General features: G+C 40.3%; 2 protein-coding genes across 4 annotated transcripts in view; one reads left to right on the top strand and one right to left on the bottom strand.

The window, feature by feature from the left end:
* The window catches only part of POP1 (POP1 homolog, ribonuclease P/MRP subunit), a 38847-nt gene extending 29819 nt beyond the window's left edge, over positions 1-9028 (bottom strand). For all 3 annotated transcript variants that reach the window (XM_059165949.1, XM_059165950.1, XM_059165948.1), the window contains exons 1-4: positions 8940-9028; positions 3263-3409; positions 1142-1309; positions 44-219 (exon numbers count right to left, since the gene is read on the bottom strand). In XM_059165949.1, the coding sequence (XP_059021932.1) occupies positions 44-219; positions 1142-1309; positions 3263-3407 (489 nt within the window). In that variant the 5' untranslated portion in view covers positions 3408-3409; positions 8940-9028. The remainder of the gene's footprint in view (positions 1-43; positions 220-1141; positions 1310-3262; positions 3410-8939) is intronic.
* Positions 9029-9125: 97 nt separating this feature from the next.
* On the top strand, positions 9126-21341 carry RIDA (reactive intermediate imine deaminase A homolog). The gene is made up of 6 exons (XM_059165951.1): positions 9126-9315; positions 16008-16113; positions 18094-18148; positions 18374-18442; positions 19285-19340; positions 20766-21341. The coding sequence occupies exons 1-6, from the start codon at positions 9251-9253 to the stop codon at positions 20826-20828; spliced, it is 414 nt and encodes a 137-aa protein (XP_059021934.1). The 5' UTR covers positions 9126-9250; the 3' UTR covers positions 20829-21341.
* Positions 21342-24057: the final 2716 nt, after the last annotated feature.

The raw sequence follows: 24057 nt of genomic DNA on the forward strand, positions 1-24057 counted from the left end.
AGGAACTACTAACTGAAACATTTACACTAAGTGAAATTCATACCTCTTTCTGGGCAATCTCCCGCAACCGCCTGGGAAGGCGCTTGACGTTGTGGCTCATGGCTCTCCGTCTCATGTGCCGGGGCAGGGTCTGGAAAACCAGCGAATTAGAAGACTTCTGGGTCACTGCTTTCAACATAGCACTGATTTCCGCAGCTCGGGCTTGAGCAAAAGTAGAAGCTGTCAACAAAACCAGCACCATCAATAAAGATTAAGTCTCAAATCCGTACTTCTGGTAGATCTCAGAAGGAAGAAAGAGCTGAAGTCTGTGGGCTTACAACTCACCCACCACCTGAACCCCCAATTAGATTAATACCAAGGGTGGTTATTTCTGTATTAAAGATTATGAAACTATTCTGTTTCAACTTCTCTTTTCTACCAGGATTCAGTGTTACTTTTCTAATCAGATAAAAAGTTTAAAGCAAGTTTACAAAGAATTTCTTAAAACAGAGGCCTTCAGGCAATATAATCTCAGCCATTTTTAAGGGCAACAATCCCATAAGAAAACAAAGAAAAAGCAAGATTTTAACAATGGTTGTGACTTCAAAGGCTTTTTTTTTTATATACATATATATTTTCTGCTTTTTCCAAATATGTACCCATAACTATTACTACTTTTCCTTTTAGGAAAACAGAAATTTTTTGGATGTAAACAGGAGGCACAGAGGTTAGAAGACACACCTACAGAATACAGGGCTGGGGGATAGCAGAGGCGACAGGAGACAAGGTCTAAAGGGCCTGGAGGTCGTATCCTAGGACTGTGTTAAATTTGGTTTCATCTTTGCAAAATGGGTGCTGAGACGCAGAGATGGCATTTTATATTTTAAAAACGGGTAGGGGAAGGGAAAAGAAGATTTTAGGACAAAAAGGAAGAGTTCACAGATACGGACTTATAAGAAGACAAGCAAGAGGGAAAAGAGAGACTGAAGAGAGGAGATCAATCAGGTTCAGGGAAGCTACAGCCAAAGTCTAGGCCGGAGGCGAGAAGGGAGGAGGAGAGGGGAGATGGGGAGGCAGGGCCCAGACAGATACTGAAATCCGGCTTTATCGGAAACGGAGAGCTCATCGTGTAATCAAACTTCACTTCTTCACAAACACCTACCAGTTATATACTTGGGAATTTCCTGAGACATGCCCTCGGGACCTGCTTTCCAACCTCCCTTCTTTTTAAACATGATTTTGGAGGAAGACTGCTCCTTCACATCAGGATCCACGGGGGAGTGGTGGGTCATTTTGGTTTGCCGCTGTCGTGAAGTTCCGGGGAAAGGCTCTGATTTATTTTCAGAAAGGAAACAGAAAGAAATAGGTCAGCCTTACCAGGGATCTGCATTACAGTAGAGAACATTCACTAAGTGGCAACACTAATCATGTTTTTAATCCTACAACCACCCTGTAAGGAGGTTATTACTATCTTCCCTTTAAAGAGGAGGCAATCTCAGAGAGTGAGGTGAATGAATTACCTTGCCCAAGGTGACCATGCTAGCGGGCCTTACACTGGCTAATGTTGTCAGCATGACAAACTAACCTTGCATATAACTGATACAAGGGACCTTTTCTCCAAACAGTACAAAATAGATTTTTAAATCTCAGCTCTCTTAAATGCTACAATTTACATGATTTTGTATATTTAATCTTTTATCATAATTTTCTGGCACACTCAAGTTGGGAGCCCATGCTAAATTAAAGAAAGAAATAAAAGCAAAGTCTCTATACAAATGTCTGGGCGATGAAACCACTGACTTTGAGATAATATTGAATCCCTGTCTGTAAATGGAGGGAGACCTCAATAGAGAATTTTATGGTGTTCCAGCTTACTTCCATTATAGTTTGTCGCTAGGAGGTTTAAATGAGATAGTATGTGTTAAGGCTTCTGACATGGCATAGTAGGCATCAACTATTGGATCCGAATCTCAAATTTTGAACATGTGTCTAAAACTCAGTTAATCAGACCCAATCCATGCTCTTCTTTGAAGTGTCCCCATAAAGTTCTTAGTCACCGACTTGCTGTCTTTCCAAACTGGCATTTTCTACTGCTACCCAATGAACAACTATTACCTTCATATCATAAGGTTCTAAAATCAGCACATAAGTTAAACGCATATAAAATAAACATACTGTGCCTCTTAGGAAATAAAATAGTGTGAATTTTTTTTTAAGATTTTATTTAATTATTTGTCAGAGAGAGAGAGAGTACAAGCATAAGCAGGGGAAGCAGCAGAGGGAGAGGAAGAAGCAAGCTCCCCACTGAACAGGGAGCCCTATGCTGGGCTCCATCCCAGACCCTGGGATTCTGACCTGAGCTGAAGACAGATGCTTAGACTGAGCCACCCAGGTGCCCCGAAAATAGTGTGCTTTAATAGTAATTGTGTTGAGGCAGAGTTATAACCTACCCACTCTAATATAGCCAATTATATTCCCAGCAGTTATGTACTATAAAGTCACAAAGAACATTGAATTAGCAAATACTGAACCACTGTTCCTAGAGGAAATACATACACATATCACACTGATTGCCATCTCACACCATTAAAACAACTCATCCTGGTACATTCTGTTTCCTTTATTTACAAAGGAAAAAAGAGATTCAGAAGTGCTAAGTGATCTGCTGGAACTCAATCCCCAGTGGGAGACAGAGCTCCCTGGGCTCTGCTGCGAAACCCTGCTAGTGTCCCCCATCTGGTCATCTCTGTTAGAAAGCAGAAGCAAAAAAAAAAAAAAAAAAGAAAGCAGAAGGAAGAACACAGTTGGGAATCTCAGCTAAGAACGTCCATATGGAGCGACTCAAATTTCTCCCATTTCTTCACAAGTCCACGAATGACCACCAAAGTACCATAAGTATTAATTTGGGGGTTACAAATCAACTTATTTGCAAATATAAAACGTGGGAATAATGAGGGTCAACTGTATCTGTTTTTAATGCAGGTTATTCACTATTTTAAAAAAACTATCAAAAAGAACTGACAAAGGACGCCTGGGTGGCTCAGTTGGTTAAGCGTCTGCCTTCAGCTCAGGTCATGATCTCAGAGTCCTGGGATCGAGCCCCAAGTCGGGCTCCCTGCTCAGTGGGGAGTCTGCTTCTCCCTCTCCCTCTGCCCCTCCCCCTGCTTATGCATGTACTCAGGCTCACATGCACGCTCTCTCTCTCTCAAGTAAATAAAATAAAAGTCTTAAAAAAGAGAGCATTTTTATCCAAACAGAGTGGAGAAAGTACTGTGTATCTTACCTTGTTTTTGAGCTTGGTGGAAAGGTCTTCCACCTCCATTATGGTACTTTGTGCCCCTATCGGCCACAAAGCCAGAAGATAAAGTCACATTAGTGGGCTGGTTCCTCATTTTCTTAGCATGTTTTCTTTCTTTTGCATTAGACATTTCTGGAAAGAAAGTAATAAATTTAGTACAGGCACAGGGAACTTCCATACAAAAATAGAAATACGTGTAGTAAACAAAAATTCATGTACAAAATCTGATTCTTCACTATAACGAATCTTTACTTAGAGGTGGGCTGATGAGATCAAAATGTTATCATGATACTGATCCACAGAAGATGCATCACCAGGGGCACCTCTAGGGGAGCCATGAATGGTATTAACACCAAAAAACCAATTCAACAGGAAAAAAATAAGTCTACTGATGGAAGAGACCATTATTAGTATATTCCAGAATGTATCGCCAGATAATTCAATCACATCCCAATGCTGACACTGCACAAAGTCTATTGAAAGAATGAAAAATAAGTTATGAGAGAAGATCCCTCTGCCAAGGCAAAAAATTCTTAGTTGAAACAAGAGCCACCTGAATCACTGATCTAGACTACTCGCTACTCTGATATGATGCCCTCTACAAACACATAAATTACTGATGTTTTCATTTCTGCCACTGAGACAAGGCCAGCTGTACCTGTAATTCATAATAGCCAAAAGATTTCAATTTAAAACAAGGATAAAGGACAAAATCCTTCAGTAGCCTCATGGATTTACTCAGTAGTTCTCAACTCTCAAACTCAACAGCCCTCTTTTTCTTTCTGTTTTCCAGTTTATTTATTTATTTGAAAGACAGAGCAGTGGGGAACAGAAGATGCAGAGAGAGACGCCTGGGTGGCTCAGTCAGTTAAGCCGCTGCCTTCAGCTCAGGTCGTGATCCCGGGGTCCAGAGATCGAGTCCTGCATCAGGCTCAGCAGGGAGCCTGCTTCTCTCTGCCTCTTCCTGCCACTCTGCCTGCTTGTGCGTGCACTCTCGCTTTCTCTGACAAATAAATAAATAAACTCTTTAACAAAACAAAAAAAAAGAACAGAGAGAGGGAGAGAGAGTCTTGGGCAGACTCCACACTAAGCATGGAGTCCAACATGGGGCTTAACTTCATGACCAAGTTCATAACCTGAGCCGGTATCAAGAGTCAAACCCTTTAACCAACTGAGCCACCGGGGCGCTCCTCCCTCTTCTTTCCTGAATGGTCTGAAACATCTGTTTTCTATATTGAAATTAAATTAATAACATAACCTACTAGTCATCTAACTTTTGACAATATATACCCTACAATATGTGGCCTAACTATAATGTAAAGGAGAACTGGGACGCCTGGGTGGCTCAGTTGGTTAAGCAGCTGCCTTCGGCTCAGGTCATGATCCCAGCGTCCTGGGATCGAGTCCCACATCGGGCTCCTTGCTCCGCAGGGAGCCTGCTTCTCCCTCTGCCTCTGCCTGCCATTCTGTCTGCCTGTGCTCACTCTCTCCCCCTCTCTCTCTCTGATAAATAAATAAAATCTTTAAAAAAAAAAAATAAAAAAAAAATAAAGGAGAACTAAAAAGTAATTTTAATAAAATAGCGTGTACCTTCTGCGTGTAACTATGTCACCTCTACTGGGTGGCCTTATGTAATAGGGAGACAGTCTGAACTCAGGGGTGTAATCACAACACAGGCCCAAGTACAGGCACTGCTGCAACCTGTAGAGCTGGAGAAGAGGCCTGGAAGCCCCCATGCCATGGTCATTAACTCTTTTCTTACTGACTATAGGGAATCTGAAGAGTCTGGAGCGAAGAAAAGAAGCTCGGAGTAGCAGAGCCAAGCCGTTCTCAAAGCATTTCGATATTTTAACACTAGTCCTTACTGGTACCTATACATGGAATTACCACGAATGCAACAGCTACAAAGGCAAAGTAATATAGGTGGGTTGTACCAGAGCCTCAAAGAGAAGGCAGCAATGCCACTGTCAACATAGCTTTCCAAACTAGTGAACATCCCTTGCTAAAGCAGCGAAAGGAAGAGAGGTGGAAGGAATACAACCTTTAGATTTACTGCACTCCGAGAAAGTTCAGTGTCTATTAAAACCATGTATCGGATAGTTTGTGCTTTTATGTAAAACAGGTACTGGGCTACTTACTGTGACACTTCCCTGCACACACCAGCATGTGTAACATCCCTGGTCCCTGCCCGAGAAATGCCAGCAGTGTTACCCCACTAGTTATGCCAACCAAAAACACTGCAAAAACTAACAGACTGCCACATCAAGACGTGCACCACTCCCACCGAATGCCACTGAATTAACTGCCACCCATTCACTTACCTCCTTCCCAATGCAGGGCTTCATTCAAAATAAAAGTAACCAGTGTTGTATAATATTTAAGGACCCTTCCTTTGGAGTTAGAAAAATCTGGACCAAGTATGTTCCTTAACACTTTTTAGTTACATAATCTTAGGAAAGTTACTTTCCCTCTTTGAGCCTCAGTCCCCTTCTCTATAAATGGGAATCATCACAACGTTGCTGTGAGAATAAGGTAATGTACATAACATACTGAGAATGGCACTTTGCAAAAACTAAGGGCTTCATTTACGGTAGCTATTACTCTCAAACAGAGGAGAGATAAAACTGAGCAGGCCCAGGGAGGCCAGATTGAAATTACAAAGATTATGTCATCTCACTTTCACCTAAATGAAAGACAAGTACATGTACATCCAAAACCATCTCTCAAATTTAAAAAATATATAGGAAGCAAATGAAGTTCTGCAGAACCAATCAGCTAGTGAATGACATGGCTCAGATCAGTCTGCATTAAGAACGATTCAGAATGATTTCACAAAACAATTTCATTCAGCTACTATTATCTGCTTGAATCAGAACTTACCTAGCAAGACAGAGCACACTGCCAGGGAAGTATGCTACTGATTCAATCTGGATTTGAATCTACTGAGCACTAAAACAGACAGGAGGAGGCTGGCACTCGGGGACTGGAGTAAGCTTTGATACCAGACTGAAAAACTAGCAGATTGAACTAGCAGTGGTCCTCTAACAGTTCTAACAGCAGAAGAGAATGACTATAGATTATATCCTTATGAGGTCTAAAGATTTTGCTTAAAAATAGCTTCCAGAAGATATTTTAACTCCTACCTGGACAATCAGGTGAGTTTTACATCTATTCCTAATATTCAGTTTGTGTGTTTCCACAGTTACTCCTTTAGCTATTAATGAGCACTAAGTATATGCCAGTATTTTCAAATGTGTTTTCCCTAAAATCTTCAAATAAATTGGACATAGGGGTGCCTGGGTGGCTCAGTGGGTTAAGCCGCTGCCTTCGGCTCAGGTCATGATCTCAGGGTCCTGGGATGGAGTCCTGCATTGGGCTCTCTGCTCAGCAGGGAGCCTGCTTCCTCCTCTCTCTCTCTGCCTGCCTCTCTGCCTACTTGTGATCTCTCTCTGTCAAATAAATAAATAAAATCTTTTAAAAAAATAAAATAATAAAATAAATTGGACATATCATGTTTTCTCACATCGCTTACTATCACCTGGTTGACCAGAGATATACCCCTTTAGAACTACTTCAGTTTGACAACCTGAGCATTAACCATTAACCTGATTTCTCCCAGATCTAAAAAGTTGGTGATTTGGACAGATATACAATTTCCCTTAAGAATACAGGTATCTTGGGGCGCCTGGATGGCTCAGTGGGTTGAGCCTCTGCCTTTGGCTCAGTTCATGATCTCAGGGTCCTGGGCCCACAACGGGTTCCCTGCTCGGTGGGGAGCCTGCTCCCCCCTTTGTCTGTCTGCCTCTCTGCCTCCTTGTGATCTCTCTCTGTGTCAAATAAATAAATAAAATCTTTTTAAAAATATTTAAAAATAAATAAATAAATAACACGGTTATCTTGGAGCACCTGGGTGGCCCAGCTAGTTAAGTGTCCAACTCTTGGTTTTAGCTCAGGTCATGATCTCAGGATTCTGGGATCAAGTCCCCCTCCAGCTCCATACTCAATGTGGAGTCTGCTTGTCCCTCTCTCCCTCTGCTCCCCGCCCCCCCTTATACACACAGTCTTGCGCTCTCTCTCTTTCTCAAATAAATAAATATCTTATTAGAAAAAATGCAGGTATCTTGTTTCACAAGAAATATTTCACACAAGTTAAATTATTTGTCATGCCCCAAGAGAGCTTCTTATTTAAAGAATCATATCGTGAATTATTTTGTATTTAAAAGTACCTCCTAAATTGTCCAGTTTAATCAAATTTAACAGACTTTTGGTATCTATTCTGTGCTTATTAGTTTCAGGCTGTGTGTATACAAAAGTAGCATAAGGTTGTAGCTTCTTTTCTTACAGAATTTGGTTGTCTTAAACAGCTAACATTTATGGAGAACTGTGTTAAGTGTTAAGCATTATTCTACATGCCTTACTCATTCAATTCTCAAGACTCCATAAGGGAAATACTAGCACCACCTGTATTTTATAAATGAAGAAACTGAAGCATAGAGAGGTAACATAACCTCACCCAGGCCAATAAGATTGTAAGTGTGCTGGGAGTCAAACCAGGCAGTCTCGCTCTAGTCACTATTTTTAAAAACCAAAACAATTAGGAAAAAAAGACTACAACATTAAAAGACCAAATTTTGCAGTGTGGTACAATAGGAAACTGAGTAAGAAGGGAAAATGTGAATCCACCGGAAAAGTCAATGAAAAAATAGGATTTTAGGGGGTTGGAATTTGGATGGGGAAGAAAGAGTATTCAGGAATCTTCTGTGTGATTTCTGGAGCGAGGGCTCTGGATGTCCTGAGTAGGATGAGACAGTAGGAGGGGTAACACTGAGCAGGCCAGGGAAACCATACTGGAAGTTCTATTTCATTCCGTGCTTGGAGCCCCAAACCAATGAAAAAGCTCTGAAGGCTCTTGAGCAGGAAGTAAGAAAACCAAACCGTTGCAGTATGCAGGACAAAGGAGAAGGAATAACAAGGACTTTCTTAACATTACGTTTAGAAGCAGGGCAGGACAGGAATCTTACCTGTCTTTTCCACTGTTGTCCCTCCAGCTCCAAGCAATGTGCCTTGCACAAAGCAGGGCTCAGTATGTATTTGTTGAATGTAAACCTGCACGCATAAATGGAGTGGAGCGTGCTTATGATGCCTTTATTAACAGAATAAGAAATACCTGGCTAAGTACCACGCCTTCTGACACGGCAGGACTATCTGCCAAGCGACCAGCCTATCTTCCTTTTTGAAATCAGACCCCAGTCACTCGGGATCGGTTCAGATCTAAGGAGAATGCACAGAGCCCCTGCAAAGCCGGAGGAGCCCCCAGGAATGGGATATGGGAGGGGCGGACGGTGGACGACGCCCAGATTCTCAGCGCGGTCCCCTTAAGGACTCAACTCATTCCTTCAGAGTGCCCGGCAGGACGGGGGCGCAAGCCCATTCCAAGGGCGGCGTCCGCCCGGCGGGACAATACGGAGAAATGACAAACGCAGGGGGCTTGAGCTCAGGGACCGAAGGAGGCGCGGGGCGGCAAGCCGGGCCCAGGCGCCGGCTGCCAGAGGTCAGGGGGGTCTGAGGGAAAACTGGGAGGAGAGCTGGGCCGGTGCGCGGGCCGTCGCCCACTCCCCCCAAACTCGCGGACCCTGAGGCACACCAGTCCCGCACGACCTACCTGCCAGAAGCTCTGAGGGAGAAATCCAGGGCTCCCCGAGTCAGAATGACAAGGCTCTGCGACAGTCCCGTCCGTGGAGACGTGTGCGGCGAGCAATCTGCATAGCGCATGCGCCAGTGCCCCCGCGGCCTCCACGTGGCCGGGAACCTGGCTGAAACTACAACTCCCAGAATGCCGAGCGAACTTGCTCCGGGAGAAGAGTTACTGCATGGACTGGCCCCTGGGCTGGTTAGTCCTGGTGAGACGCTACTGGAGGCGGTGTACGGGTTTGTTCTCTTGGAGGGACGGACAGCAAGCTAAAAGGGTTAGCCATGGCGTCTCTGATAAGAAAGGTGATCAGCACTGCGAAAGCCCCAGGGGCCATTGGTCCCTACAGGTAACGAGACGTGTGGGAGCGCGGATGCACTCTGGGCATGTGGGGTCGGGGGTCCGGAGCGGCGGCCACTCCGGGCCAGAGCTGGCGCCGGCCGCGGGCTTCATCCGGTCTAACCTAGCTCGAACTCGCTGAACCCGGGAAACAACTCAGGAAAGAGGCAGCGCACCTGGAGATCCGTAGAGCGGGAGCCTGTGCTCCCAGGGACTCTACCCCGGACCTGGAGGGCCAGAGCGCTTCGCCGGCCATAAGCGGTCAGGTTTTGAATTTTTTTTTTTTTTTCCCGGTAACCATTTTATCGAGATATAATTCACATACCCATAAAATTCACACCTTTAAAGGGTACAGTTCAGTGATTTTTTAAAATTCTACTGACAAAGTAGTGCAACCATCACTATATAATCTCTGAATATTTTAATCGCCTCCAAAAAAAAAAAGCAAACAAACAAACAAAAAAGCACATATCCATTAGCAGTCACTCCCCAGTCTTTTCCCCTAACCCCTGGCAACCGCTAATCTATTTTCAGTTTCTGTGAATTTGCCTGTTCTGGACTTCTTGTGTAAATGACTACAACATGTGGACTTTATGATTACAGCTTCCATTTTAGCATCATATTTGGTCTAACCCTCTCAATTAAAAGGAGTAAATTCCATGAGCAGATGGATCTGGAGAGAGCTGAATTCTTTTCACAGAAATGCTTAGCAGATACATGCCCATCTACCGAAGGCACTTTTTTTTTTTACGACCGATACCGAAATGCATTGGGATGTTTATGAATTCGTTGCCCATGCTCATTTCCCACTAGTAAAGTCAAATACAAATCACAACAAAAATCGTTTCCTAAGATTGCCTTGACATGCTCTAGCTAACTATATGTATACTGGCCAGAAACCCTACCCTGTGTACATGCATTTCCACTTGTCAGAAATGCTGCAAATATAAAAAGGTTAATTTCTTTTTTTAAAAAAAATCCCTCTTTTTTTCCTTAAAACGTCTCAGCTTTAAAACAATTAGATCCTCTCCTATGCCTTCTTGGAGACGTTTTTCCCTTAATGTAATTTTTGTTATTTTAAATTCTTCGCTAAAGTATACCGTGTAAACCTTTTCTCATTTTTCCTTTTTAAAATATAGTGTGTGTTCACTATTAAAAGAACCACAGATGGAAAACTTCTACAACTGAAACACTTCAGCTATGATAGGCATATATTGAGCACCTACTATATGCCACGCACTGCAGAAGCTACAAAAAAATGTGTAAGAATTAAAGGAGTGTGAAAGATACTCGGGCATGTGGGGGAAGAAAAAGTAACATTTTCATTTGGGGCATGCATCATGACAACTGACCTCCTCCTTCTCTGAGTCCCATCTTCATTTTGCAAAAAGAAAGCTTAACCTGAAAGTGAACTTGTCCAAGGTCAGATAGTTCATAAGTGGCAGAGCTTGATTTGATTTGATTTCTTGATTTGAGCAAGTGGTACAGCTTCCTCTTCTGTACCACATTGCTGTGAGAAATGACACTTAGAGGTACAGAACAATAATTATTATAGCAGGGTTAGAAACAAAATGCAATGGAAGTAAAGGGTCGGGGGGTGAGGGATGGGAAAAGAGAAGAAAGAAATTCATGGAACTTGGGCAGAGGAAGAAAAAGATCTAGGAGGGCTCCTGCAAGAGGTAGTCCTTGGGCTGGGTTTTGAAGGTTCTGTTTGCCATCTGTATAGTACTGTTGTAAATGATTTTTAAATTACTTTGCTAAGGAATTAAGTGGGAAGTCAGAGGGAAGGACATGAGGCATAGTTGTAGAAGAATACATGGCATAAAGATATTTTGGAGGAAATTTTAGTAATCCAACAACGACTTCTCTCTTTTTTTTTCCCATTTGCCAAATCTGTGTACCACCTGTATCATAATTTACTTAGCATTTTTATTTAAGCAGGCTCACTTTAACAAAATTAAAAAGGAAATTTTACAGCAGTACTCTAAATAGAAGACAACCCAGTGGAAGGTAACAGAAAAAAGAAAATAAGCTCAATTAAATAAAAAGCATAATTAAATCCTAGGAAGCTGCTGCAGTTGGCTCAGAACCCGAGGCCAGCTCTCTTTGTTAAAAGTGATACATTTCTTTTTTTCTAAAATTGATCTCTTTTCTCCTTGATGTAATCAGAGGATTGATGTCATAATTGCTAACATTTACTGATGCTCTCTGAGCACAAGGCACTGTTCTAGGTGCTTTAATGCTTTATGTGCACAGTTATTGTGACAGTACTTATTTTTCAGATGAAGAAACTGATAGACATATGGTTAAATAAGTTTCCCAAGGTCAACCACCAAGATGGGCTGTGACAGAATTTGAACTTAGGCAGAGCTCTAGAGCTCAATCTTCATCAGTTAGTTTGCTGTCTCCTACCACGGAGGAACTCAAAGAGGATTTAAAAAAGAATCCTTTCCTTACTGTGATTCAGTTTGCATGTGACTTATACTTTGGGAAACCCTGGTTCACAGTTGGACTTTGACTCTGAATTGTTTTGTCTCCTGCTAAAAATTAGCTTTTACCAAAGTCTGGATTGTGATCCTTCCCAACTCTAACCTGGAGAGTAGAAACTTTATTTTGTAGGCACTGAAGAGCCTTCAGATGTTTTTGAAGAGGAAGTGACTTGATCACTTTTCTTTTTGAGTACTCTGATAATTATTTGGGAAGGACATTAAGACTAGTTCAGGGGGTATTACGATAAAAGTAAAAAATCAGTAATATTTTAGCTCCTCTGCCTGGTCCCTCTTCCTCCATTACCCACTGGTTTTACTTCAGAGCAAAAGCAACCCTTACCAGAAACAAACACGAAGTGATTATAGAGCCTGGAGCATAGACCTTCCTCAAGTGTGTACTTTGTTCAGGAAAGCAAGCATAACAGCAATATTCCTGATTGACCTGACATCAGCTAACTTTATAAAGCTGCAAGGGGAAAAAAAGGGAATCAATGAATATACCAGTGTGATTAAAGACAAAACATCAACCAGCTTCACAATGGGCAGACGTCCTAGGACGTTGTCCTCTTGTGCTTTTTTCTACCCAGAGATCATACAAGGCCACTAAAAATGGTGCTAATATTCAATATTTTATCTTGAAGAAAACCACACTCCAACTAACTAGTCATATCCTCATAAAGTTAATTAGACATATTTGAAGAACCATTTGGAAACCAATTTTTGTGCATGGAGCTGGTAGTGAGCACAGTTGGAAAATTCTGGTCTTCAGGAAGAATTCAAATGTGTTGAACCTCCAGTCCCTGGCCTTGTGACAGACAGGGTGTTGTCACCAATTAGCTAATCAGCTCAGCCCATTTCACTTTTCAAATCAGGACGGAACCTTGAGAGATTTCAACATCACATTGCCTGGCTTTCCATTTTGCCAACACCCCACCAAAATAGTCGTGAAATTTGGAAGTGATAGTCCAGGTGGCATAGATTATAGTATGAGAATTCTTACTAAGATGCTTTTGAAAGTGTTACTACCCTTTGACCTGGAAATGGAACAGTAGACTTTTAAATGTTTTAGAGTCTAATGACTTGTCTATGGATAGTAGGATGCAATGATCAGAGGGTCAGCTATTTAATTACCTTTATGAACGATCTCTTTACTAATCTGTAAGAGATTAACTCACATAGGTCAGATAGTCTTAGACGTCTGTTAATTTTCTAAGAATAAATGAACTCCTTTTTACTATCACAAATTTTTTGACCAATGGTAATGTATATGGGCTTAATCTATGTTTCATATATGGGGAGAGCTAAAGTTACTTTTGCAAAGGGTCTAGGGTAGCCTAGTTCTACACAGGACAGTTAATAAGAAACCTTGTTAGCTGATGATACTTTTCAACCTGAGGAAAGCTTACACATTAACAAATTCAGTAGTTACCTGTTTCTGGGCCGGGGTGAAAGCCAGGTAGTTGAGAAGAATTTCTAGACTTTCTAAGTCTTGTTACCAAGTTTAGATCTACCCTCTTCCACGCTTCAAAGCCCACACAATAAGCCAGTAGGTCCTGCTAAAAAGATTCTTTACTGACAGTCAAAGTCAATTAAGCTAGTAAGTCATTAGCAAAACATCAACAAGAAGGTATTGTGTGCCCACTATGTGCAAGGAGTCACCTGGGCCCTGTGCAGCTGGAGAAAGTGGGACACAGCTCTTGTAATCCGGGAGTTTACAGTCTGGCATACCCCAGAGATAAGATAACAGACTGAGCTATGCTGTGAGGCAGGATCCTGCACGTGATATAGGAAAAGCTCCTCTGAGGTTTAGATGAAAAAAAGGCTTAGTTACCTGCCCAGGGAAAATGTATGTGTGATGGTTTTCGGTGTCGTTTTGTTTACAATAGCAAAGTACTGGAATCAAAAGTAACTAGTTAAAGTATGTCCACAGGGTGAAATACTACACAACTGTTAAAAGAGTAAAGATGTATTCTATATACAGTTATGGGAAGGTCGTGATATACAGTTGAGCAAAAAAAGCAAAATGTAGAGAACGGTTTAATACACTTCATGTTGTATTAAAAAAAAGAGCTTAGTATACTACATGTACAAACAGGAAGAAGATAAATATATTCATTTTTATTTGCATATAAATGAAGAAACTTTGGAAGACTCTGTCAAGAAGAGCACTGGTTATCTGTAGGGACTGGAAATAAAGCAGGAAGAAGATAAGGAAAGAAGGGAGGAGATTTTTCATTGAGATTCTTTGAATAGTTTCTAGATTTTTTAACCATGGAATGTTATCTTCTTCAAAAAATTTTAAAAATTTAAAGGGGCCCGTGGCTGGCTCAGTTGATAAACTCTTGATCTCAGAGTTATAGGTGCAAGCCCCACATCGGGCACAGAGCTTACATACATCCATACATACATAAATGCCATTGTTTAAATTATAAAGAAAAAAACATATGCTCAGGAAAATCAGGGGAAACATCATGAAATAAAAGAAAGCTTGGAGCATATTGGAAAACGCCATAGGGAACTAGATTAGAAATGAGGATGTAATATTGGAAATATAAAATTAGAAATGAGGAGATGCTATTACTAGATAAGCATGGAAATGGTACAACATATTTTATTTCTGAATTTAAACTGCTACTAAGGTTTCTTTATCAAATTTTAGAAATGGTGGCACTTATTACCACTGAATTGTGTACCTAAAAATCGTTAAAATGGTAAATACCTTTTACCACAGCTAAAAAGAGAGAGAGGATTTCTTTATCCAAAAAGTTTTTAAAAAAAAATTGAAGTTGATGTGTTTGGTCCTTTTTCAGGTCTCAGTGTGGCTTATTCTGTTTCTTGTTATTTTATCCTAATTCTGAAATCTAGTGTCCTCATTACACAAGTCATTTCCAAAAGCAAGTACTTGGCAGAAATGAAGTGTGTACCCTTCCAGATGAATCTTGTCTGAGAATACTTATTTTCTTAGGGTGCTCTTGGCATTGTGTTTTTGTTGTTTCACAGTTCTACTGAGGTATAAGTTACATTAAAATTCACCTTTTTAAAAAAAAAATCCCCCCATTTTTAAGTGTAGAGTTCCATGAGTTTTTGTAGGTGTCTGGACTCGTGTACCTGCCACCACAGGCAAGTTTCAGCACATTTCCGTCTCCCCCAAAAAATTCTTTCATACCATACATTTGTGGTCAATCCCCACTGATTTAGGAAGCCACTAATCTACTTTCTGCTGCTATTCTGTCTTTTCTGGAATTTCATGGAAGTGGAATCAAATACTATATAGCCTTTGGTTGGATATCTCTGGATTTTTAAAAATTTTTTGTTTTTCTTTTTTGCTTTTGTGAATAGTGCTGTTCTGAACATTCCATAGGTCTTTGGACATATATTTTCATTTATTTTGGGTAGTTGCCTAGGAAAGAAATTACTGGGTTGCAGGTTAAGTATATGTTTTAAGTTTTTAAGAAATTTGCCAAACTGTTTTCCAAAGTGTGTACTGTTTTGCATTCTCACCAGCAATGTATAGGGTTCTGGTTGCTTCCCATCTTCACCAATACTTATTATTACCAGTGACCTCTACTTGTGGATAGTGATATCTATTATGGTTTTGCACTACATTTTTCTAGTGAGTAAAAATGTTGAACTCCCTCGCTCTTGTACTCCCTAGCTCTTCATGTGTCTTCTTTTTTTTTTTTTAAAGATTTTATTTATTTGTCAGAGAGAGTGAGCGAGAGCGAGCACAGGCAGACAGAGTGGAAGGGAGAGTCAGACGGAGAAGCAGGCTCCCTGCAGAGCAAGGAGCCCGATATGGGACTCGATCCCAGGACGCTGGGATCATGACCTGAGCTGAAGGCAGCTGCTTAACCAACTGAGCCACCCAGGCATCCCCATGTGTCTTCTTTTATGAAATATCTTTTCAAATCACTTGCCTATTTTTTTGCTGGGTTATCTTCTCTTACTGTATTATAAGAGTTCTTTATATATTCTGGATACAAGTTCTTTGTTGGATATATGTTTTGTAAATCTTTTCTCCCAATCTGTGACTTCTATTTTCACTTTCTTAAAGATCTCTTTCAAAAAGCAAGTCTTTTTAATTTTAATGCAGCCCAATTATTAATTCTTTTATTTGACATTTTGTGCTTTATGTGTCTTAGCAAAGAAATCTTTGAGCATTGACTTTCATATTTTGTATCTTATACATACACCCAGTCTCTCTTTATTGCAGTCAAGCCGTGTTAGTCGACAGGACCATTTACATTTCAGGACAGCTGGGCATGGACCCTGCAAGTGGACAGCTCGTGCCAGGAGGGGTGGCAGAAGAAGCCAAACAAGTAAGTCATTTTTTTCACATTTGAAATTCTCTTCTTTACCACTTTTTCATGTTAAGCATCCATTTGGCTGACATTTTTTATAGAGATTATCAGGTAAATGCCTTTAGAGTTACATCCTGACTGATTGAAGACAGTTCTTTGTCAGTAGAAAGTTCGAAATTTGAGGAATCATTTAACAAGCAAAAGTCTACCGTCTAAGGTGACTTCAAACCTGAATTATTGGGTATTCACTAAACTGTGGTTATCCTTTTACAGTATATACATATTATTGAATTATATTATATACTTAAAACTGATACAATATTTTGTGTCCATTATCTCAGTAAAATTACTTAACTCTCAAAGTATTGAAATCAGATAGTATCTTGTCACTTCTACATGGATTGGGATTTTTTTTTTAAGATTTTATTTATGGGGTGCCTGGGTGGCTTAGTCAGGTAAGCATCTACCTTCATCTGAAGTCATGATCCCAGGGTCCTGAAATTGAGCCCCGTGTTAGGCTCACTGCTCAGTGGGGAGTCTGCCTCTGCCTCTCCCCCTGCTAATGGTGTCTCTCTCAGATAAATAAATAAAATCTTTAAAAATAAATAAATTTATTTGTCAGAGAGAGAAAGAGACAGCACAAGCAGGGGGAGTGGCAGGCAGAGGGAAAAGCAGGCTCCTCGCCAAGCAAGGAGCCCAGTGCAGAACTCAATCCCAGGACCCTGGAATCATGACCTGAGCTGAAGGCAGACACTTAACAGACTGAGCTACCCAGGTGTCCCTGGATTGGGAAATTTCTTATCATGGCCACTGACCTACAAGAAAAACACCACAAAAGTAAAAGTCAACATTTGTTAGTAAGAACTATCAAAGATAATGTGTAATGTGTTTTTCTAAATGAGAGTGGGGAGTACAATTCTAATCCAATAAATAGAATTAAATTATAATTTTATGCATTCACTGAGTCATTGGTATTATCCAAAGACACAAAACAAACCAAATGTCTGTCTGTAAGAACTAGTGAAATAAATCATGCTGGAGCCATACATTAAATTAATGCAGAAAAGTCCCCCAAGGTAAATTGATATGTGATAAAATAAAACCAAGATGCAAAACAGTTTGCACAGTGCGCTACCATCTGCATGTGTGTGCACATTCCTGTTCATGCTGGTATAAGCACTGACTGTCTCCACCATGATACACAAGAAACCAGAAGCAGTGGTTCCCTCTGAAGGAAGCTGGGCAAAGGGCAGTCAGGGTGAGAAACATCCTTTCAATGGATATGCTTTTTAATAGCTTTTGAATTCTTTGCCATATCCGTATGTTACCTGTTTAGAAGATGGATTTTAAAAATATTTATATCAAATATTATAATGTGATCAGTAAAGTGGAGGGGAGCAATGAATTGAAAAAAATAATACGTTAAGGAAAGAGTGAAAAATGTTTTTCCAAAGTCCAGAGTGTCGAACATATACTTAGTTTACTGATTTTTTTTTTAGAAAAAGACAGAAGTACTCTTTAAAGTGAATTTTTGCTTTAAAAGAAAATATGTTTTAATGAATCTTGGAACACTGAAAAGATAAAATTAAATTAAAAATAAATAAATAAAAGAAAGTATGTTTTAATGCTCCCAGCCCATACTTATCCTCCAAGTGATGATTAGGAACTCTAAGGGCTTTCTCTGTTTCAGCTGAGTGAACATCGGCTAAGAACTTCACACACTCAAACACTGAAGAAGAAACCTCAGTCTAGTCTTTTTACTCACAAAAAGAGACAAAGTCTCACTGTATGTCAGAAAGATCCATTTCTGTTAAAAGCCAAGAAGCAATTCGATTGTGTAAAGGTAGGCCTAGAAAGAATAGAATTTCCTAGAACGGGAGAGTTTTTCTGCAGCGTAAGCTATTCGAGGGGTTATTAGCAAAAATTGATTAATTGCATTGAATTGAAGCTTTGCTATATAACATTAGTGCCTTTGGCCTTTCTCGCCTTGCTTCCTAGGCTCTTAAAAACATGGGCGAAATTCTGAAAGCCGCAGGCTGTGACTTCTCTAACGGTGAGCGACTTGATCCTCCTTCAGATTACTGTTTGATGTTTCTGCGGGCTTTTTGAAGAGCACAGAGCACTCAGTAATACATCATGCCACATCTTCCTTGCTTTTGAAAGTTGTTTTAATTTCAGGCCCATTTTAATCAAGACCGTCAGAACTGTATGTTTCTCTCAGTAATGTTTTGGGTGAGACCGAAAAGCTGAACCTGCTAACAATGTCTCTCTCTTCTAGTGGTAAAAACAACTGTTTTGCTGGCGGACATGAATGACTTCAACACTGTCAATGACGTCTACAAACAGTGTAAGGAATCTGGCGTCTGCTGTATTCCATTTTAACAAGACATGAATCTTTTAACCTTACTGAATGTCTGTTAGGCATCAAGAGTGATAGGAGATGCTAAAGAAATGGTCATAGATTCTGTCCCAAAAGAACAGTCAGATTGAGAACATGCAGTGAGGCCCCACGAAAAAGATCTAAGACATTTCTATGGCACTCCCTAGGAGAATATACTACAACCCTACGAATTCATTTTCCCCAAGCTTAATATTGTTATATGCTTCTCAGGTTTTTTAAGCCCTCCTGATGATTTTTTTAACACAGAGATTTTATTTTTTACTGCTGTGATAAGGCCTCACCACCACCTCTGTTCTCAGAATCATTAGCTGGTTCATTAACATTTTTTATGTTTTGGTTTCCTCACATGCAAAATAGGGATAAAGCTTTAAAAAGTTGTTGGGATGCTTAAATAAGAGTTCATACAGCAGTAAGTATTGCTTTAAACATAAGATCCCGTTCATATCAAACAAGATCAAAGTCTCAAAGGATGTACTTTCATTTTTTTCCAGAAAGTATTCGAGTATCATAAAGTATTCAATATGAGTATTATGAATATTATTATATTATATATAATATAATATTATAATATTATATAATATTATGAATATTATTATGAATATCATAAAAAGTATTCAATATCATAGGAATTTAGGGCAAAATATTTTATCAAACAGATACGAAAGTGAGCTTTTCTTAGTGTTGCTTATATCTAAGAATGGACAGATCTATGAAGCACTTACCAGAGTCTTAATTGTGTAGTCACAATACAAGCTCTGAAAACTAAAATGAAATTCTTTCACATTTAGATTTCAAGGATAGTTTTCCTGCAAGAGCTGCTTACCAGGTTGCTGCTTTGCCCAAAGTAAGTACATCTTAAACTGACTAATGTACATGGTTATGAATTTCTATGTTGTTTTCTGAGTATAACAAACTAAGCACTTTTGCAGGAAATTTTTTAAAGAAAAAAAAGGAATAATCTCTGATTTCCAGGATCTTAAAGACTAAAAGGAAATACCCAATATTATATGCAGGGGGGGTATTAAGAAACTGGAGAAATTTTTTTTTTTTTTTTAAATTTTATTTATTTATTTATTTATTTGACAGAGAGAGATTACAAGTAGGCAGAGAGGCAGGCAGAGAGAGAGAGGAGGAAGCAGGCTCCCTGCTGAGCAGAGAGCCCGATGCGGGACTCGATCCCAGGACCCTGAGATCATGACCTGAGCCGAAGGCAGAGGCTTAACCCACTGAGCTACCCAGGCGCCCAAGAAACTGGAGAAATTTTTTAAATTTGTCTTAAAAATTAAGAAAATGAGAACTCAGGGTCACACATGAACATGAACACAACAGAATCAGAGGGACTTGAATTGTAAGAAAAAGTGAAATATCAGCTGTATTGTTTTCACATACTTAAGAGACTATACCCTGAGCCAGGGTAGTGAGCTCTGCAATAAAAAATTTGCCTTGAGGGGTGCCTGAGTGGCTCAGTGGGTTAAAGCTTCTGCCTTCAGCTTAGGTCATGATCTCAAGGTCCTGGGATCAAGCCCTGCATCGGGCTCTCTGCTTAACAGGGAGCCTGTATCTCCCTCTCTCTCTGCCAACCTCTATGCCTACGTGTGATCTCGCTCTCTCTGTCAAATAAATAAATAAATAAAATCTTTTTTTTTTTTTAATTCACTTGCATAACGAAATATCCAGACTTCCATTCGAAAAATAATCTCAAAACCCATGTCCCACATATTCTCTCACCATTGTTACCGTGATACTCGAATGTGATGAGAAGCCCCTAGCAGCACAATATTCCTACCTACAAAAAAAGCAGCCTACTGACTTCCCTATAAAGAAAATTTGTCTCCTGTGAGTGGTATGTTTGTTGTTTTAATCGGTTGTTACTTGGAGTGGTCAGTATTCTCAAACTAAGGTATTGGGTGTAGTAGAAGGAGCTCTGAACTTAGAATCTCAAGACATGGGTTTGAACCTCTGCCATTTAGCATGGTGTCCTGGGACAGGTTAAAACCCCCTCTCCAAGCTTCTCGGGATGGAAGGGAGAACACTGTCTAACAGAGCTGCCTAGAGCGTCCTGTGAGCTAAGGCACATGAGCACATCTGGCATGGGAGCCTGGCCTGTCCAGGCTTCTCCGTGAATGCTTCCCTATCCTTCCCTTCTTTGGAAAATGTAATGTTAATAATGCTGTATCACTATCAGTTGTATATGTTTTTAGTAGGTATTCTAGAGCTCTCTTCATTTGTAAAAAATTACCTACCCATTGCTCGATGATTTTCCTTGCAGGGAGGCCGTGTGGAGATTGAGGCAGTGGCTGTCCAAGGACCTCTGACAACAGCATCGCTCTAAGTGGGCCCAGCGTTATTTAGTCTGGAATTTTAACAATGTTTTCAGATTAACATCTTAATTTTTACAGTTGACGTTGGAAAGTGTATGACTGACTTAAAACATTTGGGGCCATTATGGAAATAACCATATAATAAGGGGAGTTAAGCCTGAACTGGGGATCAGATGACAACTCCAGTTACTGGTGTCATAAATCACACTCACACTCATGTTCCTAGATGTGGGGAGAGAGATGCTCGTTACATCTTTACACAAATAAATGAAAGGAAAGGGAAATAAATCATAGGAAAGAGGGGTTACTATTCTTGATAATTAAGAGCACACGCAGTTCAGTTAAATCCTGTTAATTGAATGATGTGAAATACTTAGTTCTCACATGAGCTATATAATTCTGCTTTACTTGAGTAAAATTAAAGTACTAAAATTTGAATGGTAGAAGTGAAGGAGAAGAAAGTGGACCACAATTTTAATAGATAATATTTTTCTAATGGAAATAAAACAGACATGCAGATTTTCCTTGGTGTGATTTTGTTCACTTATTTTTTAACAGTTTAATTTGTACAGTAAAGCACATTACCTAGTGGGGGGGAGACCATGAAGTTAAAACCCCAATTATTTTTTCTCAAAACTTAATTCTGACTTTGTACATTTCTACATTTCTACACTGTTAGTTAATCAGGCTATGTATAATCATTTTGTGTTTGCTCCTTTAAAGTCTCTTAATTTAGAAGACTGCAAACATGAATACCTGCTTGCTGTAGGATAAATTCCAACACAGAAGTATATAGATTAAAAAGGTAGAAATAGGGGCGCCAGGGTGGCTCAGTCGTTAAGCGGCTGCCTTCAGCTCGGGTCATGATCCTGGCATCCTGGGATCGAGCCCCGCATCGGGCTCCTTGCTCAGCGGGAAGCCTGCTTCTCCCTCTCCCACTCCCCCTGCTTATATTCCCTCTCTTGCTGTGTCTCTGTTAAATAAACAAACAAAATCTTTAAAAAAAATAAAATGTAGAAATAGTCTGCACTCACTCTCCATTCCACTTACCTCCCCAAAGAGAGCCACTGCTAAAAGTTTTGAGTATAACCAGCGGTTTTCTGTTCTTTCCATACTTGATCATCCAGCTTGGTTTTGGCTTGTTCACATAATGGAACTGAATATATTATTCTACAGATTGCTGTCTTCTGCCTTGAAGATCTTCCATGTACATGCATTTTTAAAGCTCATTTTTAAAGCTGTTGCAGGGTATCCTTATGGGAGAATATCACCAGGTGACTTAACCACTCCTCCAAACAATTCAGTGTTTTCAAGAGTATGGTATTACAGCAACGCTATAATATTCTTATAAATTCTCATACATACGCATACCATTCTTGGGTGTGCAAGAGCTTATTAGGGCATCAAACATTACAAGCATCCCACTTTTATAAAGATAATTTGGTGACCCACTTCTAAGTTGTTTCACAAATATTTCAGCTTCTTATAGAAATGTCATGTTAGGGGCACCTGGGTAGCTCAGTGGCTTAAAAGCCTCGGTCTTCGGCTCAGGTCATGATCCCAGGGTCCTGGGATCAAGCCCCGAATCGGGCTCTCTGCTCAGCAGGGAGCCTGCTTCCTCCTCTCTCTGCCTGCTCCTGTGCCTACTTGTGATCTCCATCTGACAAATAAATAAATAAAATCTTTTAAAAAAAAAAGTCATGTTAATCCAGAAAGCTTAGTCAACCAAAAGATGATACTAGAGGCAGTTAAGGCAACAGTTTTTAGAGCACAGACTTTGGAGTAAGTGGGGTTTGAGGCCCGCATCTATCACTTAACTAGCTCTATGACCTTCAGCTAGGTATTTAAGCTCCTTAATTAAGCCTCAGTTTCCTGAGAGATAATTGTACCTCCTCAAAGGGATATAACGATGAAATAAAATAATGTATATAAAAATGACTTCGCAGAGGTTAGCATACAGGAAAGGCTCAAAAAGAGCTACATGTATTCAGCAGTACTGGGGAATTGTGGATCGTAGAGAATAATGTGCCAGGTAGGAAATTTTCTGCTGCTGGATAACTGACCTTATTAACAAAGACTGAGTATGACAACTCTTAAGTAGGCAAAGTTGGGGATTATGGGAGTGTGAGCTGATAAAATTAGGCACTGGACATTCTCTTGGACATCTTTAGATGAAGCCGAATAGTCGAGTGCTTCATGGTATGGACTCTCGAGCCAGACTACCTGAATTCAAATCTTCCACCATTCCTATGCTTTATAACTTGGGGCAAGTTATTTTAAGTTCTCTGTTTTGTTTCTTCTCTAACATGTCTGTTTCATCTGTAAAATGGGGATAATAGCAGTACCTACTTTGTAAAGTTGTAAGGGTCGAACTGATGTGTACAAAGCACTTGGAATAACGCCTGGCCCGCAGCTGTGATGGTGAGGATCATCACAGGAGCCTTGCCATTATTCGACAACAAGAAATAAGCTGCCAGGCCATATGAACTGTGACTGCACGTTGCTAAGTGAAAGAAGCCAGTGTGAAGAGGTTCCATACAGCGTGGTCCCAACTCCTACATTCTAGAAAAGGCACAACTGTGGAGACGGTCAAAGATGAGTGTCACTAGTTTGGAGAGCGGTGGAGGGGGTAGGGGAGGGAGAAAGAGGTGAAGCACAGAGCTTTTTAGGGTGGTAAAACTTGTCTGTAAGGTACAGGCTTGGTGGATGCAAGCATTATGCATTTGTCACAAAGCATAGAATGAACAACACAAACAGTAAACCCCAGTGTCAACTCGAGATTTCGGTTAACAGGGTGTATCAGTGTTGGTTCATCAGTTGTAACAAATGGACCACACTCATGAAAATGTTAATAATCAGGAAGACTGTGGGCCATGGGGAGAGAGAGTATGCATGGGTCCATTCTGTACATAAAAATGCCCTAGAAAAAAACAAGCTTTGTCGTGTTTTAAGGACTGTAGCAATGCAGTCTGTGGTAAGGTATTAAATAGAAAGGTTTCCTTTCAATTAAAATGGTTGTTCATAGTTAACCAGCATTTCCTAAAAATACGAACACAAGTAAATCAGCAAGGGACAGATTCCACCCCCCACCCTGAAATGTGCTGGAGAAAATGTTGACAGGTGATGAAATTTGTCTAGGATGACGCCTGAATTTAAGTTACCCAATAAAACCAGTTTGTTTTTATGTTATCAAAGAGACTAATTTTTATGCATGGTTTAGATAAAATAAATACCAAATCC

The sequence above is a fragment of the Mustela lutreola genome, chromosome 3 (assembly GCF_030435805.1).
Source record: "Mustela lutreola isolate mMusLut2 chromosome 3, mMusLut2.pri, whole genome shotgun sequence".
Lineage (NCBI taxonomy): Eukaryota > Metazoa > Chordata > Mammalia > Carnivora > Mustelidae > Mustela > Mustela lutreola.